At 39.1% G+C, this 15,302-nt stretch overlaps 1 protein-coding gene across 1 annotated transcript in view; it reads right to left on the bottom strand.

Annotated features, from left to right (window-relative positions):
- Positions 1 to 10,304, bottom strand: part of LOC147255737 (serine/threonine-protein kinase WNK2) — a 47,508-nt gene extending 37,204 nt beyond the window's left edge. Inside the window, exons 1-2 of the mRNA XM_086213654.1 lie at positions 10,290 to 10,304; positions 9,557 to 10,168 (exon numbers count right to left, since the gene is read on the bottom strand). Coding sequence (XP_086069780.1) covers positions 9,557 to 10,114 — 558 coding nt within the window. The 5' untranslated portion in view covers positions 10,115 to 10,168; positions 10,290 to 10,304. The remainder of the gene's footprint in view (positions 1 to 9,556; positions 10,169 to 10,289) is intronic.
- Positions 10,305 to 15,302: the final 4,998 nt, after the last annotated feature.

Here is a 15,302-nt window from a genome sequence, read left to right as displayed (position 1 = left end):
CTTGTGTTGTCCCATCAAAAAACTCAACAATACATCTTAAACTTAAAATTAGCCAATATAAATTGGAGAAAAGTAGCATACCCTTATATATATGACAGACTTGAACCTGAGTTCAGCATTTACTTGTTCTTAATTAACTTAAAAATCTTTGCAATTAATTTTCTGTAGATCAACTGATGTAAAATTTAATAAACCTACGATAGCTTTGCAGTCTTTGGCCAAAAAAGGCCATTTTCTTGTTTGCTACATTTCTTTTTAACAAGGGTTCCTAGTTGAGAAAAAGCAGTTTTAACCATTGCTATACAGCTGGTGGTGACATCCTCAACACATAAATAGATACTCATTCTTGCACATTCAACATCCATGCTTAATGATACTTAATGTAAATAATTCAGTTAACTATAACATAGCTTTGGTGCCATCCTACACATGCTAACCATTTCAGCAAACTGCTCTGAATTCAATAAAAATATTCATGAATGCGCTTGATATCCACGTAAATGACCAAAACTTAATCAAGCCAGCTGGACTGGTATAATCCAGAAAACCAAATTTCAAGGGTCCGAGAATTTCTATTGTGCCTCTTTTTCCTGGATCAGTGAGTTCTGGAGCTGACATCATACAGATGAGTGATCCTGGGCAGACAAGAACTGGCTGGTGTGGCTAACCCCCCCTCTAATTGACATTTCTATCAGCCGCTCAAATTTTGGGCCACAGGGTCACAGATATGGGCTTGATTCTACAAAATACCTCAATCCAGACTAAACAACACAAAGGAAATACAATGGGCAGTTTTTGTCAGTTTGGAGAATTCAGAAGCAGCCTTCTTCATTCAAATTTACCAAAGCCTGACAGTCTTATTAATAATAAAACCCAGTTTCAAAAACATTGTGTTTGATGAATCAAAGCCAATCACCAACTACGTGGTACTACTTTGACTTGGATGACAGAAACATCCCATTGATCAATTCAACCAAGATACTTGGGTGCCGATTTTAATTTTGAGTATAACAGTTTGGAACTGTGATTTCTGGTTATAGCACATTTGCAATACCATTTGCAGATGGGAGTATTTCACTGACCATCCTTCAAATATGAACTTGAACCCTCTTTGCAAAACCATGGCTAACTGGTAAGTAATATTTAAAATTTAAAAAAAAAATCACTTTGCATTTAGCAAAGCATTGAGCAGCACTTGCAGAATAAACAAATGCAATGCCCACAGCAATGTAACTATTTTAGTGATATATTTCCGTTTGGGGAGATGCACCTTCCTGGAGTGCTTTCTTGTTTAGCGATTTAATTTTGTTTTCAAGACTACAATCCTTTTCTGGAACTTTACACATTTATTTCATTTTGAGCCATTTTCACAATGGACCAGTAATACTTGCTGTAATCTAGTAATCTGTATTAATTGCGGCGCTTGTCTGTGGCCTTAATCCTATTTTAATTTGTAATGTTGGTCATTTGAAAATTTAAAATTCCATCACAAATTGTCTGTGGTAACATGAGTCTTTGCAAATCCCAGTCAAGTGAATGATAAATGGAGCCCACCAGCTTTGTTGCTGAACCCTCATTTCTGCCATTACAGCAGTTTTGTCTGGCAGGAGCTGCTACTGCATTCTCCAATCTTGAAAACTGCCCCCTCCAAGGATTTCCTGGCTGACTTGATTGACAACCATCGTCCCTGTTTATTTTTTATTTTTTTAAATTTAAAACTCATTTCAGAGAAGGCACTATATGTAAAGTGAACTCTAAAATATATGTTCATAGGAAACTACGGCTAGATTTAAGACGCAACTACTACAGTGTAGACATTTTTTCTTCATACAGTAACAGAGAGCTTTGTGAAGTAGAGATGAACTAAAATGTGTATTGAAAAGTAATGCTCATTCCACTGAGTGTAAGCAAGAGGCCTTAACAGGAAACAGAGGTGCTCTAAGTTCACGCATACAAATAACCTTCTTAAATTTCAAAAGGGATTACTTGAGCTAATGAAGTGTTGTAAGATTTTCTGTTGTGTGTGTGTGTGTGTTTGTGAATGAATGAGTGGAGGGGATCAAAGGTCATTAAATGCCCAGTATGTCCTTCATACTGGCTGAATTACATGTTTGCTCAAGGAACATCTCTGCATGTTGTTGTCTGATTCCTGATATAATCAATGAAGAGAATTAATATATCAGTTAGCCCCCCCCCCAAAAATTTCCACATATTCTTAAACAGAGCAAATAATTACAATGAGAATCCCATTGCATTAGTTTATATGATCAGATGAGGCAGTGTATTTGAATTTAGAATATTCCTTGAACAATGAGCAACAATTTCATAGTTTGACCACCTGATGTAAGCTGTTAAAGACTATTTTAATTCACTTCTGATTATCACTTTTAAGGTCAAAACAAGGGGCACAAGGACAGAAATCCACTGCTATAACTGCCGGTACATCAGTGGAAAACACTGCATTTCAATGTGTCTCAAATATGATAACACCATCCATCCATCCATCCATCCATTTCTTTCTGCTTATCCTGTTAAGGGTTGTGCGGGGGCTGGAGCCTATCCCAGCAGCTTTCGGGCGAGAGGCAGGGTTCACCCTGAACAGGTCACCAGTCCATCGCAGTGCCAACACATACAGACAGAGAACCATTCACACTCACAGCCACACTTATGGTCAATTTAGAGTATCAATCAGCCTAGTCCCCCTTTGCAAGTCTTTGGACTGTGGGAGGGAGCCGAAGTACCTGGAGAGAACCCGCGCAGGCACAGGGAGAACATGCAGACTCCACACAGAAAGATCCCGTGCTCGAACCCGGAACCTTCTTGTTGTGAGGTGATAGTGCTAACCAATGCACCATCGTGCTGCCCTCATATGATAACACATTTCAACAAATACAGCTGAGAAAATAATAGCCAAAGAAAAATTGTAAGCATGCATAGACTGACCAAAATACTCTGGAATTTGCAGCACAACACTTAAAATGTAAAAGGGCACATTTGACAAGCATTATGAGATTAACAAATCATACAGCACTAATTCTTGAAACCACTTCAACGACAAGTCGTGTCTGTTTCCTTACCGCTACATGTGTGTTTTTCCAATGATTTTGTAAACATGAAAACAAATGGAAACAGTGTTGATGAAGCAAGAACTGTCAGGGGCAGATTAAATCAATTAAATATTATTTGACTGCTAATTCTTACTGAAAGCACAATCCACAAAGTGAGAAACAAAGTTTTTTCTTTATGGCAGCCTTACAAATAAACCATAATTAATTTGTAGTGGTAGCACAGTCAGCCTTCCTGCACAAAACTGAGATCAACTGTTTGTTATGAAAGCCACTGCAGACTTTCAAAATGTTATGTTAATGTAGTTTGTCTATTGCGTGTATCCTTTAACATATGAATGGGATGGACAGAATATGAATATAACCATCCAAAATACACCAGACCAAAAAAGCAAAAATCTGCTTATTACCTGATACTTTTAGAAGAGCACAAATAATGCTTATAACTTCACATGCACCCTTACTGTATCCATTGTCTATATGTGTTGTTCGCAAAAAGCATGCTTCAAAGTTTGACAACATTATAATATGTTGTGTACACAATACCATTCGGGTAGGGCTTGATGATATGTCTTTGAAATTAATATCATTTCATTTATTTCCCATTTGCCTCGATTACATTTACTTCATGATTTTATAAACATTTTTTTTTACCCTGTCCTTGTAGTTCTGACAAGACTTTTATAGTGAATATTCAAATTATGAGTAATTATTGAAAGTGAAAAGTAAATCAAAATAATAGGGTCTTCGCCAGGTACTGGCTCAGGCCCTAATAACCTTAACGGTCAGTGTGAGGTTATGCAACGAAGAATTTTTTTCCCCCATATTATCTTGATTAACATACAATTATTTACCCAGCTATAAGGAGGGGAGGTGAAACCTGTTCATACTGTATTTAGCTTTTACATGATGGAGGCTATTGCAGGCATTGTGGCACAAACATAATCTTCTGCATCCACTGGGTAGTGCTGAAGAACATAACATAACATAACTTACAATGCTGGACATAAAGAGAGGACAAAATAGAGTAAATTTGATGTCCCTCGCTATAACGCGGTTTACCTATCATGGCCTCACTGTTTCGCGGGTTTTTTTAGTGTAATTTTGCATGCTTTGTTTTTACAGCATACAGTATGAACGCGCATTGTGTTCGGCATCCTGATTGGCTAAGGGAGAACCGCACATGTGTTCTGCGTCCTGATTAGCTAAGGGAGTACAGAATGTGTTCAGCTAGCCAGATTTATATAAATGTTCAATCGCGAGCAGTGTGACTTTGAAGTGCTGTATGTATGCAAGTTTTCTACTTAAAACTTGGTTTTGGGTAGAAAACTTGCACCAAGGCCTTCAGAGGAAAAAGACGTCACAGCGGAGCAGCACCAGGACAAAGAGGTACCGTCAGAGGAACTGTGAAATACGCGTGAGTTACTGGTAATAATTTCTTATGTGTCAAACCTCGTAGATTGATCATTAAAATTAAATATGTTAAAAATGTTTGGGCTTGAAAACAGGTTTTGATCTTTGGTTTCATTTACTAATATTGTACTTATTTTTTTAAATCTGCAAAAGTTTGAACTTTGAGAGTGTTTAAATAAGAGAGAACTGTGAGAAAATGTTAATGCCTGTCTGAGAAAAGTGTATAAAAGTGTGTGGTTAGGGGTTTTACGGCCTTAAAACATGTATAATAATTGTAAAAAATAAAGCTAATTACTTCGCGGATTTCGTCTATTACGGGTTATTTTTAGAACGTATCCCCCACGATAAACAAGGGACCACTGTATATCATATGTTGTACGCTATATTGGGCTCATTTCCAGTAACCACAGGGAGGCACTAGGAGTATGAGATAAGTTTAGGTATCAGATGTTTTGTTTTTTTCTTTTGAACAATTTTATGGTCTATGGTTAAATATATTGGCCACCCACACAATGATAGCTATGATGAAGTTCATAGGGTGTTTCTGACCAAATTTGAGCTGGATTTTGCTGACCCACAAGGAGGTCTACATTAAAGTTATAAAAAACAACTGTTGCTACCTAGTGGCAGTATAACTAATCTTCCCCATCCCTGGGCCTACTATGCCAAGTGGGCTTTCACTAGTAACTCAAATGGTCATCTCCAGCTTTGCTCTAATCTCGCCATCTGAACCACAAAGAAGGAGTTTCATTCGCTGTGTTTGTTTCAAGAAAGCCCAAATCTTGAGTAAACATCAGGAGACAGGCAGACTTACAACACTTCCACAATATAATTGTCAGTTTTGCACTCACAAGCCGAGAGCCAGATTTCATCTACAGCACGACTGCCTCACTGCCAAATACCACAGCAATGTCTGCAAAAAGTCAAAGGTAAAGTTTAAGTCTGCAAGTGTGGACTCAGCCGACAACACTGTGATAAATTCTGTACACTGAGAAACAATTGGCAGAATATGGAAGTTTCCAAAGTTTAAAAAATAAATTCCAGTGAGCAATAGCAGAATAAGACAAAGCAAACAGGAGCACAAAAGATATTTCTTCTCAATAGTGGAAAACTCAACAGACATGTTTCACAAAGATTAACATCTTTGCTGCGCTGAGGACATCTGTGTTATGCCAGAGGCCTGGCACAGAAACTGAGATATGGAGGAGGATGGGCATGAGAAGTAATGGGGGGTGGGGGGGTGGAGGGAGAGAACAAATACAAGACCAGATGTGACAAGTGCACAGAGTGAATACAGTGTATAATCACAGTCAAATCTGCTTCACTGTCTTACATAGACAACTGTGTCATTTTCACCATAGTTTCCTGAACAAGGTGAAGGTGGCATCATCTACATGCAATTCTAAAGAGTAAACAAAAAGTAAAAAAAAAAATTCAGTGCTGTTGATGCAAACTCAAGACAAGCTGTACAATTGTACTACTTTGAAACAGTAAACAGTGGAATGTGTGGATTTTTGACTGAGACCAACAGCCTTTACTGCATGAAATAACATTAAGCCTGCAGCTGGTTAAGTCCTATAGAGCTACATACTCAGATTCTCTTTGAAAAAGTCAATATGACATCTTAATTTCTACACTAAAATGAACAGTCAACAGACCATGATTAGTGAACGAACACCAGACAGTTTGTTGCATGGAACTATCAGGGAAGTCCTCTGTGGAAATTTTTTGGTAAAGGGCAAACGCTCAAGAAAAACTCGGCAGGTGCTTGGATGAACCATCTGTCTATCACCTAACTTCAACAAATCAGATCAACAAACTTATGCAAAGGCTGAAGCCAGTCAGCAGAAGAGCAAAAGCCTCATCTCCACAAAGAAAAGCCTTCAGTGGCATTCTATTTCTTTAAAACACTTTCCAATTCTGACATATGCAGGAGCTGCAATTGTTCTTTTAAACTGTGCAAGATGGATTCTTGTGCAATGTCACAAATCAAACTACTTAATAAGGTTAACATGGTTAGTGCACCGACTCAAATTTGGCATAAAAGAAAGCATCTCAAAATATTGTAAGTTGATACTTCACCTTAACTGTGTATTTTGCCTTTCAACTATTCACAAAGTGTGTTAAGTTCACAAAGATGTTTTTCCTTTCTGCATTACTTCTTTGTAGCTCCAGAATGCAGAAAGTGCCAGCCGCAAATATGGTAGGAATGATGATGACTAACAGAAAAACTGCCAAGAAATGTCAATTTATACTCTCAAATGCATTGTCCTGTAAAAGAGCTAAAAACAAAACACAAAGAGCCACCACAGTTTGGTGGTATGTATACACTTGCTAGAATAGGGTTAAATTTATGTAAAGATAAATGCTCAATTTAACCCTATTCTAGCAATTCCCGGGCTAGGTCTGAATAATTTGTTTTATCAAAATAGTGATATGGCCTAATGTAATTCTACATTTGAAGGTTGCATACCAAAGACAAAAATCACAACATGTCAAATGTAACAAATCAGTATTAAATCAAACATAAACTGCAACACAGGCTTTCCTTCAGGGTTCTGCTGGTGTCTACACTACTCACAAGTGATTTTGGTGGCACTACATGTTAGATGCTAAGTTTGTTTTGGTGCTGCATTTTGTAGACTGTGCTGCATAAAGGCCAGCTTGTTTTGATAAAAATTAGATTGTAGCTTGCTGTCTAACTTGCTTTGGCTGGGAATAGACAATGTTTATCTTCTAACAATCTTACTAACTTTAGTACACTTCCTCATCCATGGTAATGGAAATGGTAAATGGACTAATTTTTATATTGAGCCTTTCTACCTCAGCAGCAATCAAAGTGCTTTACAGTATTGTCTCAATCACTCATTCACACACACTGATGGTGGAAGGTGCCATACAAAGTGCCATCCTACTCATCAGGAGCAATTATGGATTCAGTATCTTGCTCAAGGACACTTGGACATGGTCACTGGGGGAAGTGAGGAGTGAACCAGCAACACCATGCCATGGCGCCCCATCCATGGCATGAATCATTGTGCTATCCAGCATGGAATCAGACATACTGACACTGATTGGCTGATCTCTGGTCATGGCTGATCAATCTGTGCATTTGAGGGAAAATGTGCACAACTAATAGAGAAACTAAATTAGTTCATAATACAATTAATCATTAGTTACAGTCCTAAAAACAAACAAACAAACAAACAAACAAACAAAAACTTGTTTTAAGTTTTTGCATTAACTGATAGCACTGCAGATATTTTAATATCAAACTACTTGTTGTAAAGTACTTTAGATGCTTCAGTTCACTGGACAGACTATTATACAGAAGGGATTCATCATCATGAACTCTCAAGCAGCTTAGAGAAAATAAGAACAAGCCCATAACATTTAAGTAGATTGAAAAATATGTCCTTTTAAGCAAAGGTCCTTATCAAAACAGCAAGTTCAGTTGATCAGGTCAGAAAAAAATATTTTGACCAATAATGGAAAAGGGGAAGCGGCTGGAAAGCTAAAGACTACATAAAAGGAGAGAAATAACTTTGAATATGATAGTAAGAGAGGAATGGCTGTATTGTGATTAACATCCATTATTGATGTGTCACTGGGGAAGAATAACAAACAGTAAATTGCTTCCTGTTCTGCATTCTATCATCCACTGAGCCCATTGCCACTCAATCTAGTCAAGTTAACAGAGGTGAGATACTGGGCTTGCTCACCATTACTATCAGTCGACATGACATCATCCAAATGAAGTCATCCTGTGTCCCTCAGCATGGCGGTATCTACCAAGTCTAAGTAAATAACATTATCTTCAAAGCCCTTCCTTGTGATGAGGTCACAGTCTTTTTCTGCCACATTCTTTCAAAACATGTTGTGGACATCTTTTGACATTCTTGAGTCTCTTTGCTTACTGATTCAGCATGTTTTTAGTACCCTAACTAAAGTATTAATTGAGGCCACAGGACAGCCACACGGTTCCCAGCAGGCTACAGTGCACTTCAGCTGCTTCCTGTCTGCCTACCTCCTGTTGCACAGAGGGGGTGGAGGCAGGAGGTAGCACAGCTCATAATGTGCATTCATACTGCCAGGACAAAGCACACACAAACATCTCTTGCAATGTCCGCTCCAATGACTGAGCTCAGTACCAGTGCATTATCAGCTGAACAAATGACTAAGGGCTCAGGAAGTAGAGCGGGTCGTCCCCTAATTACTGAGTTTGTGGTTCAATCCCAGACACCTCCTGTCTTGTGTCCTTGAGCAAGAAAATCAGCCCATTCAGTTGATAATATAAAAAGGCATATTTAGCAAAGATGGTACATGATTACACTCTTAATTTTTAATCATAACGGTGAATAAATAACAATTCAAAGATTTGTGTCTTTGAAGGGACCAGTTAGCTGACTGTAGTCCCCCCTAAACCACCTGGGAGAGAGAGGGAAGACAGATAATCCCTGCAGCAGTCTCAATAGGACAACAATAATTAGTTGATATATTTGCACAGTCTAAGCTGGTGATTTTCTTGTGTGTCTGTAATGCAAAACACATTGCACTTTGTGCATTTGCAAAAATGCAGATCATCATACTTGAAATGCTGTTATGTCTTCTCTCAGCATCTAATGCATGTCAATCACTTTTCCTGTGTAAACAATTTAAAATTTAGTGGTAACCCATTTGCAACTTAGCTGACTCTCTAGTGAGACTCTGGCTGATTGACAGCTCCCTGAAGACATCACTTTTGCTAGATGTGTGAACCCTAACCGACAGCAAGATGCACAAATATAGGGCTTCCTTCCAGCCAATCCTCCAAAAATATAAATCACTGACTGGAAAATGTGTACCTTCTTGTAGAGAATCATTGAAATGTCATCATTACAATATCACAAATGATTTAAAACTATAATTATTTTTCAATGTTTAGTGTCTGTGAAATAAGGCAAGTGTAGCAATTTTTAAAAAAATTAAAAACCTCTTTTTCCAACTTATATGCGGGTAATGAATAACGATGACTCTCAGATGAAACAGATATCATGATTTGTTGTCACACACATATTGTAAATATGATGGTACTATACCTGCAACTCACACCAGGCAACCTCCACCCAGGTCTCTGTATCCAGGCCCTTGTAGACAGTCTTAAAGGATCCTCTTCCCAGCTCAATATCAAATTTGAGGAACCTTCCTCCTGGAGATGTGGAGACTGCCTTCATCTCTGCTTCCTCCTCATTTTCCTCACTGGCTGCCTTGACAGCAGTTTTACTGCCATCCTTGCACGTAACATTTAATGCATCTCCACCTCTCTCCTTCTCCTCATCAGCACTGGCACTCTCCGTTGCACTGTCTTTTTGCCCACCTTGACTTTCGGTGCTGGAGCCTTCCTGTATCCTGCAACTAGTCCCCCGCGTCCTGTCAACTAATGTTCGCAGGTTTATGTTCAAAATCTTACTCCTGTTATCACATTCAGGTGCTTCAAAGGTCTGTTCATCGTTGTCTGAGAACCAAAGACTCCTCCTGATGAATCTCTGATGCACATTCCTCTGATGACTGGAGCAAGGGTATGCACTGGGGTCACTCCCACCTCTCACAACTGAGTCCATAAGGCTGGCATTTCCATCACCCATGACTCCATGCATATTTATTGCCGGTTCACACTGAGAGATGGGTACGTTGTGATGTTTCAGTTCTTCCTGGGCATCAGAGTTTAAATTAGCTTCCGCCTCCATAGTGATTTAAAAGTATAATTTCTTTGGTTCCTGGGTCATACATGCCATGGCTGGACTTTCCAATGCGCAGATTAGAGATGAGTACCTGCAGCGCCCACTCGGTGACGCAGTTTGCCACCAGAGGCCCCTACCAACACTGACATGGATGACGGACGAGATTTAATCAGGTATCAAGATCTGCAAAAGGAATGCTGCCTGATAATGAAAAAAAAAATTCAAAACAATTTCGGATGTTTTAGCTCCAGCTAAAGCTATGGCTCTTCTCTATGCATGGTAGACATAATTCAGTATGTAACAGCAAAAGCAGGTGCATGAAAAGACAAGACAAGCCTGTGAGTTTAAATACAACACTAGTTAGCAGAGGCCATCACTGACCGCGTGAGCAAAGAACTCACGTTAGCAAGCTGACGACACAAGTTAGCGATAACCTTGAGTTTGTCAATTCTGAGCTGGGTTATCGTATATTCGTGTTAAATTATCGTCAATTTAGACAAAGATAGCCTTCTCCGTTCTCTGAGCCAACGTGAAACATGATTTACCTAAATCAAAAGGCGAGGACAACCCGACCACAAAATGGGCTTAACTCACGCTAACGACACCACCTCAGAACCTCGCTAAGTTAGCTGATTGCCCGCAACAAACGGTGGACATAAAAACGCCCTATCTGCTTATCATCCTCATTTTGAACTCAACGACTGGAAACAAATTACATATTAGCCTGAAAACTGAACACAACCCCCATGTCGATAAATATAAACTGAAAAAAGGCAGAAACGTTATTTATCTCCTTTCAAGTCATCGCATCCCTCTCTTCGGTTGCAGCTATCGATGCCGAGCTGTCTCTTCCTAGCTGCTGCTGCTGCTGCTGCTGCTGCGGCTTCTTCTGAGCGTGTAGTCGGCGTCCCCTCTGTCCGCTTCACCACACGGAGGGATTTAGCTTGCCTGTCGTCCCCTTGGCAATTAATTCATGCGGACAACTATTTTCGCTTGTCATCGCCTCTCCCCATTAGATTTGCACACCGGTGTGGCAAAGAAATGCGTTTCCCATTCAGTTTGCTTGGCTCCACGCCCCTGGTAACGACTGGAGGGACTGTCCAATCAAACGACTCACTGGGACACCACACAGAGCATACTGCTGGACTGATAAACAGCAAGGGACACACGTCTCACATTTAAAAACCACTTGAGACTGTTTAAAATAAATGCTAATAATGAAATTCATTCACAAGAATACAAAAATTTGGAGCCCTGGAATGGCCATAGAGAAAGGGGGAAATAGAGTTTTTTTTTTTAAATATTATTATTTTAAGACCAGGAGTTATAACTTCTTCCCTCAGACAAAGTTGTTTAAAATCGGTCAAAAATGTATGTATGTATGTTTGACGCGTGAAAATACGGTTGAGGACAATTTTTTTTTTTTAAATATGACACCTTTCATTCTGTTTGTGAAGTCACCAACTCTAGCCTCTTAACATATAATCAATTAAACATCCTAAACATCTCAAAAATATTAAGAAAAAAATGACATGTCCATCCAACGCAAGCTGAAGATTAACTCCAAAATTTATTTTGTCGTTGCCCATGATCTCCCCCCTCTACCATGTTTTATGAAGCTTGGCCTTCTAGGTTTTGTGAAGTCCTGCCAATAGACAGACACAGAAAACATGACATCTTCAGCAAAAGTAATGTGTCTGATATAGGGTTTTTTTTGCAGTGGAAAAATAATAACACACACTGCGACAGTCTGGCAACATGTCCAGGGTGTACCTCACCTCTCGCCCAATTTCAGCTGGGATAGGCTCCTGCCCTGCAAACCTTAACAGATAAGCAGCATAGAAAAAGGATGGATGGATGGATGGAAATATAATAACTTCATTGCAATCCTGAGAATGCTACTTGCTCTTGTCCTTTATTAATTTTCAAGAATATACAAATACCCCAAAATGTTTTAGAAACCCAGACTGCTCTGTTTCTACAGCAGGACACTTCCTCAGTGCTGCAGCCTGGAGCAGAGGCGCAGTAGCCTACACATGAGGAATGATGAACAGCCGCAGCAGCAACAGCAACAGCAACAGGAGAAGTAGGACTGAGGTAAGACATTTGAGATAATTTTTTATATCTTAAACAGGTCAATCCTGCACTCTGCCATACTAGACTGTATGGGTTTGCTACACAAAGTGTGACTGCAAGAGATGAAAGCCACTGTAGAGGGCTGGATGCATTATTTCTCTGCCGACCAAGGTTATCCACTCTTGCTGTCTTGCAAATAATAGAGGGAACTGCAGAGTGGAATACATAAGGGATACGTGCATAATCCCACTCCTGAAAAATGCAACAAAAAGGCAAGGTTAAAAATATGCTAGGATGAGTTTCTTTTTGCAAGGAGAAGCTACAAAATATAGTACAATTTACTGCAACAGCCTAAACTTAAAGATATAATGTGACATTTTTACTTCATTAACAATGCATCGCTCCACCTGCAGAATGATTTCGGAAGCCATTGTTTCAGGTTCTGTTGCGTCCCTGTATTTCATGCTATTATATCATATATATAAGGGGGCATTGATTTTGCAGAGCAGAATGTTGACAAATGTGAAAAAAACTTCATGCCCACACAAAAAAAAGTCAATCAAAGAAAGTGTTAAGAAATGGTCATGTTTCTTGCAGACTTGCTTGGTCAGATGATAGTCGGGTTCACTTGAGGAGTTTGGCACCTGACTGACCTTATAAATAATGAATGCTCTACTTTGTTTCCACTTCACGGGGCATCATGCACACACAGTTTGATTTTAATATCATGTCATACCACAACTAGATTATTGCAAGGCACAGTGAGTGTTCATTGTGTTTTATGTTGCAATATAAGTTGCCATTTGACAAGTTATATCAGCACTGCATCCAGTTTTACAGAGGAAGACAAAGCTACTCACTGTGTCACTGTTGTCAGCAAATCATTATTGGACCATTTAATTTTAAATAGATGTGTTTGGGGAACAAGGGAGATGGAGGAGGGCAGCCAGAGATACTTCCCTGTAACTGTAAAACCTCAGCCAATGTACCCAAAATGTGAAAGGCTTACACACAATAAAATGAGCAACTGGTCTCATCTTCAATGCGTCTCTCAAAAGTCAATAAGAATGGAGTCAGTCAGTGGTCATTTCATGGAATGAAGAGTTTCTGCAGGATTTCTTTGTTTGTGGAGCACTGAAAGCTAAGAACAATCAGATCAAATTTCAGGATAGCATTAGCACATTTCTCTTTCTTGATAATCAGTAGACTTTGAATTGCAATTGTAAGCATTTCATTCACTGAGTGCCATGGTGGGATAGAGCAACCATGTTTGCTTTGTTCAGTTGAAGGCTGTAAAACTAAAAGCCCTACAGAGAATCATGGAAATTAGATTTACAGTTGGGTCGATGTGTATCTGGAGGAGGGCCAAAGTTTAAGGTGAGGAAGAGAGGGAGGCTTCTTATAAGACTTGATGGATGGAAATCACAAAAGTGCCGACGTATGAGGGAGACACACATCAGTGCTGTTACAGTGTAAGTTCATTTCCTTTTTCATCATGTGGCTGAACTGTAGCAAGTTAAATCTGCTAATACACACACACACACACACACACACACACACACACACACACACACACACACACACACACACACGTCACCATGAGAGTTTTGTCAGATATACTGCCTAAAAGGTTTTGTCTCCATTACGTAATTCAGACAAAGCTTGAAGAGGGGAAGTCTTATGATCAGGTGTGCAATCATTTATTTTCTTGGAAGTCAGCCTTCTCTGTGGTTGGCCTTACACAATGAAAAGCAGCTTGTAAAGTTCATCTTGGGTTCAATTGGAGGAATTTAAAAATTGCAGGCTGTAACTTTAAATCAGGCAACCTGTTGCATTCCAACCAGCTACTGGGCAGACATGTTAGTAGTTATTTGTGACGGGACACTTTATTCACTCATGACTGGAGGGGTAACTGTGGATGAATAAATTGCCATCAGTTTAAATATCTGAATCTCTTTGCCCAATTTTTGATTGTAATACCTCCAGGTTTTTCTGCGCAATTATTTCAATCAGTTCCACAGTTCAGGGGCTGCTCTGCTGCCAGGATCTTGTTGGTTTTGCCAGTATTCTTCTTCTCCTCCTCATTATAGTGTAGACAAAGTACACATATTATTAGAATTTTGTCTTAGTTACTGATCCCCCCCCCCCCCAAGCTGAATAATGCCTCTACCTTGTCCCTGCATGGTCTGAATGAGGTTTGTTACTGGGCACGTTCTTCACTGATCATAACTTGTATTTGGTGTTAAAGATTATAAATTCAAGACCCAGGTGTTGTAAAATAAATATTGCACAATACTTACCAGAACTTGTATGTGTGCCGATGAAATTCCAAATATATTTTGATTTTCATGTCTTCCTATTTTTCATCTTGCCCCTTAAAATGCCTTGGTGCAACTCACAGCTGCACAACAGCTATAATTATTTTTTAATATCCTGTGTAGATGATCCATCTTATCCTGTTCTGGCTACATCAGTGTTATTGTAACATTGTTATGTTATTTTAACAATGTCATTGTTTTGTGATTGGCCATTCATGTATTCATTCTTTCACATATGTTTTGAAAGGATTTAAACACTCTTAACCTCTTAGTGTAGCACTTTGGTCAATATTAATAATTCATGAAAGTTCTTCATACTGTGATTAGCTGATTCTTTTAACCATTCTCTCATTCTTGCATATCATCATTTTCATGACAGCTGATATGATTCTCCTGACAGCAGGATATTTTAAATGTTATTGCATGATTTTTTTCTCTTATTCCAGTGTGGAACATAACTGCTTTCCTTCCCTTCTACCTCTGCCTCCTCCCTTTCTCTCTTCTGTGTACCCCCTGAGTCTGTTCAAACAAGGAATGCAGTTTGAATAATTCATCACAAAAATAAGCATCGAAACCTAGGACCAGCACAGAGTGACTGACTTAATGAGAACCTTTCCTTTTATATTGTACAAGACACAGATGGTTCTGTGAAGGCAGGGTGACTGACAGCTGCTCTAGGAAAACAAAAGTCAGTGCAAAATACAGTATGA

The sequence above is a fragment of the Aulostomus chinensis genome, chromosome 9 (genome assembly GCF_037954235.1).
Source record: "Aulostomus chinensis isolate RoL2024-O1b breed Wild chromosome 9, RoL_Achi_v1.0, whole genome shotgun sequence".
Lineage (NCBI taxonomy): Eukaryota > Metazoa > Chordata > Actinopteri > Syngnathiformes > Aulostomidae > Aulostomus > Aulostomus chinensis.
This window is presented reverse-complemented; position numbering and strand designations above follow the sequence as displayed.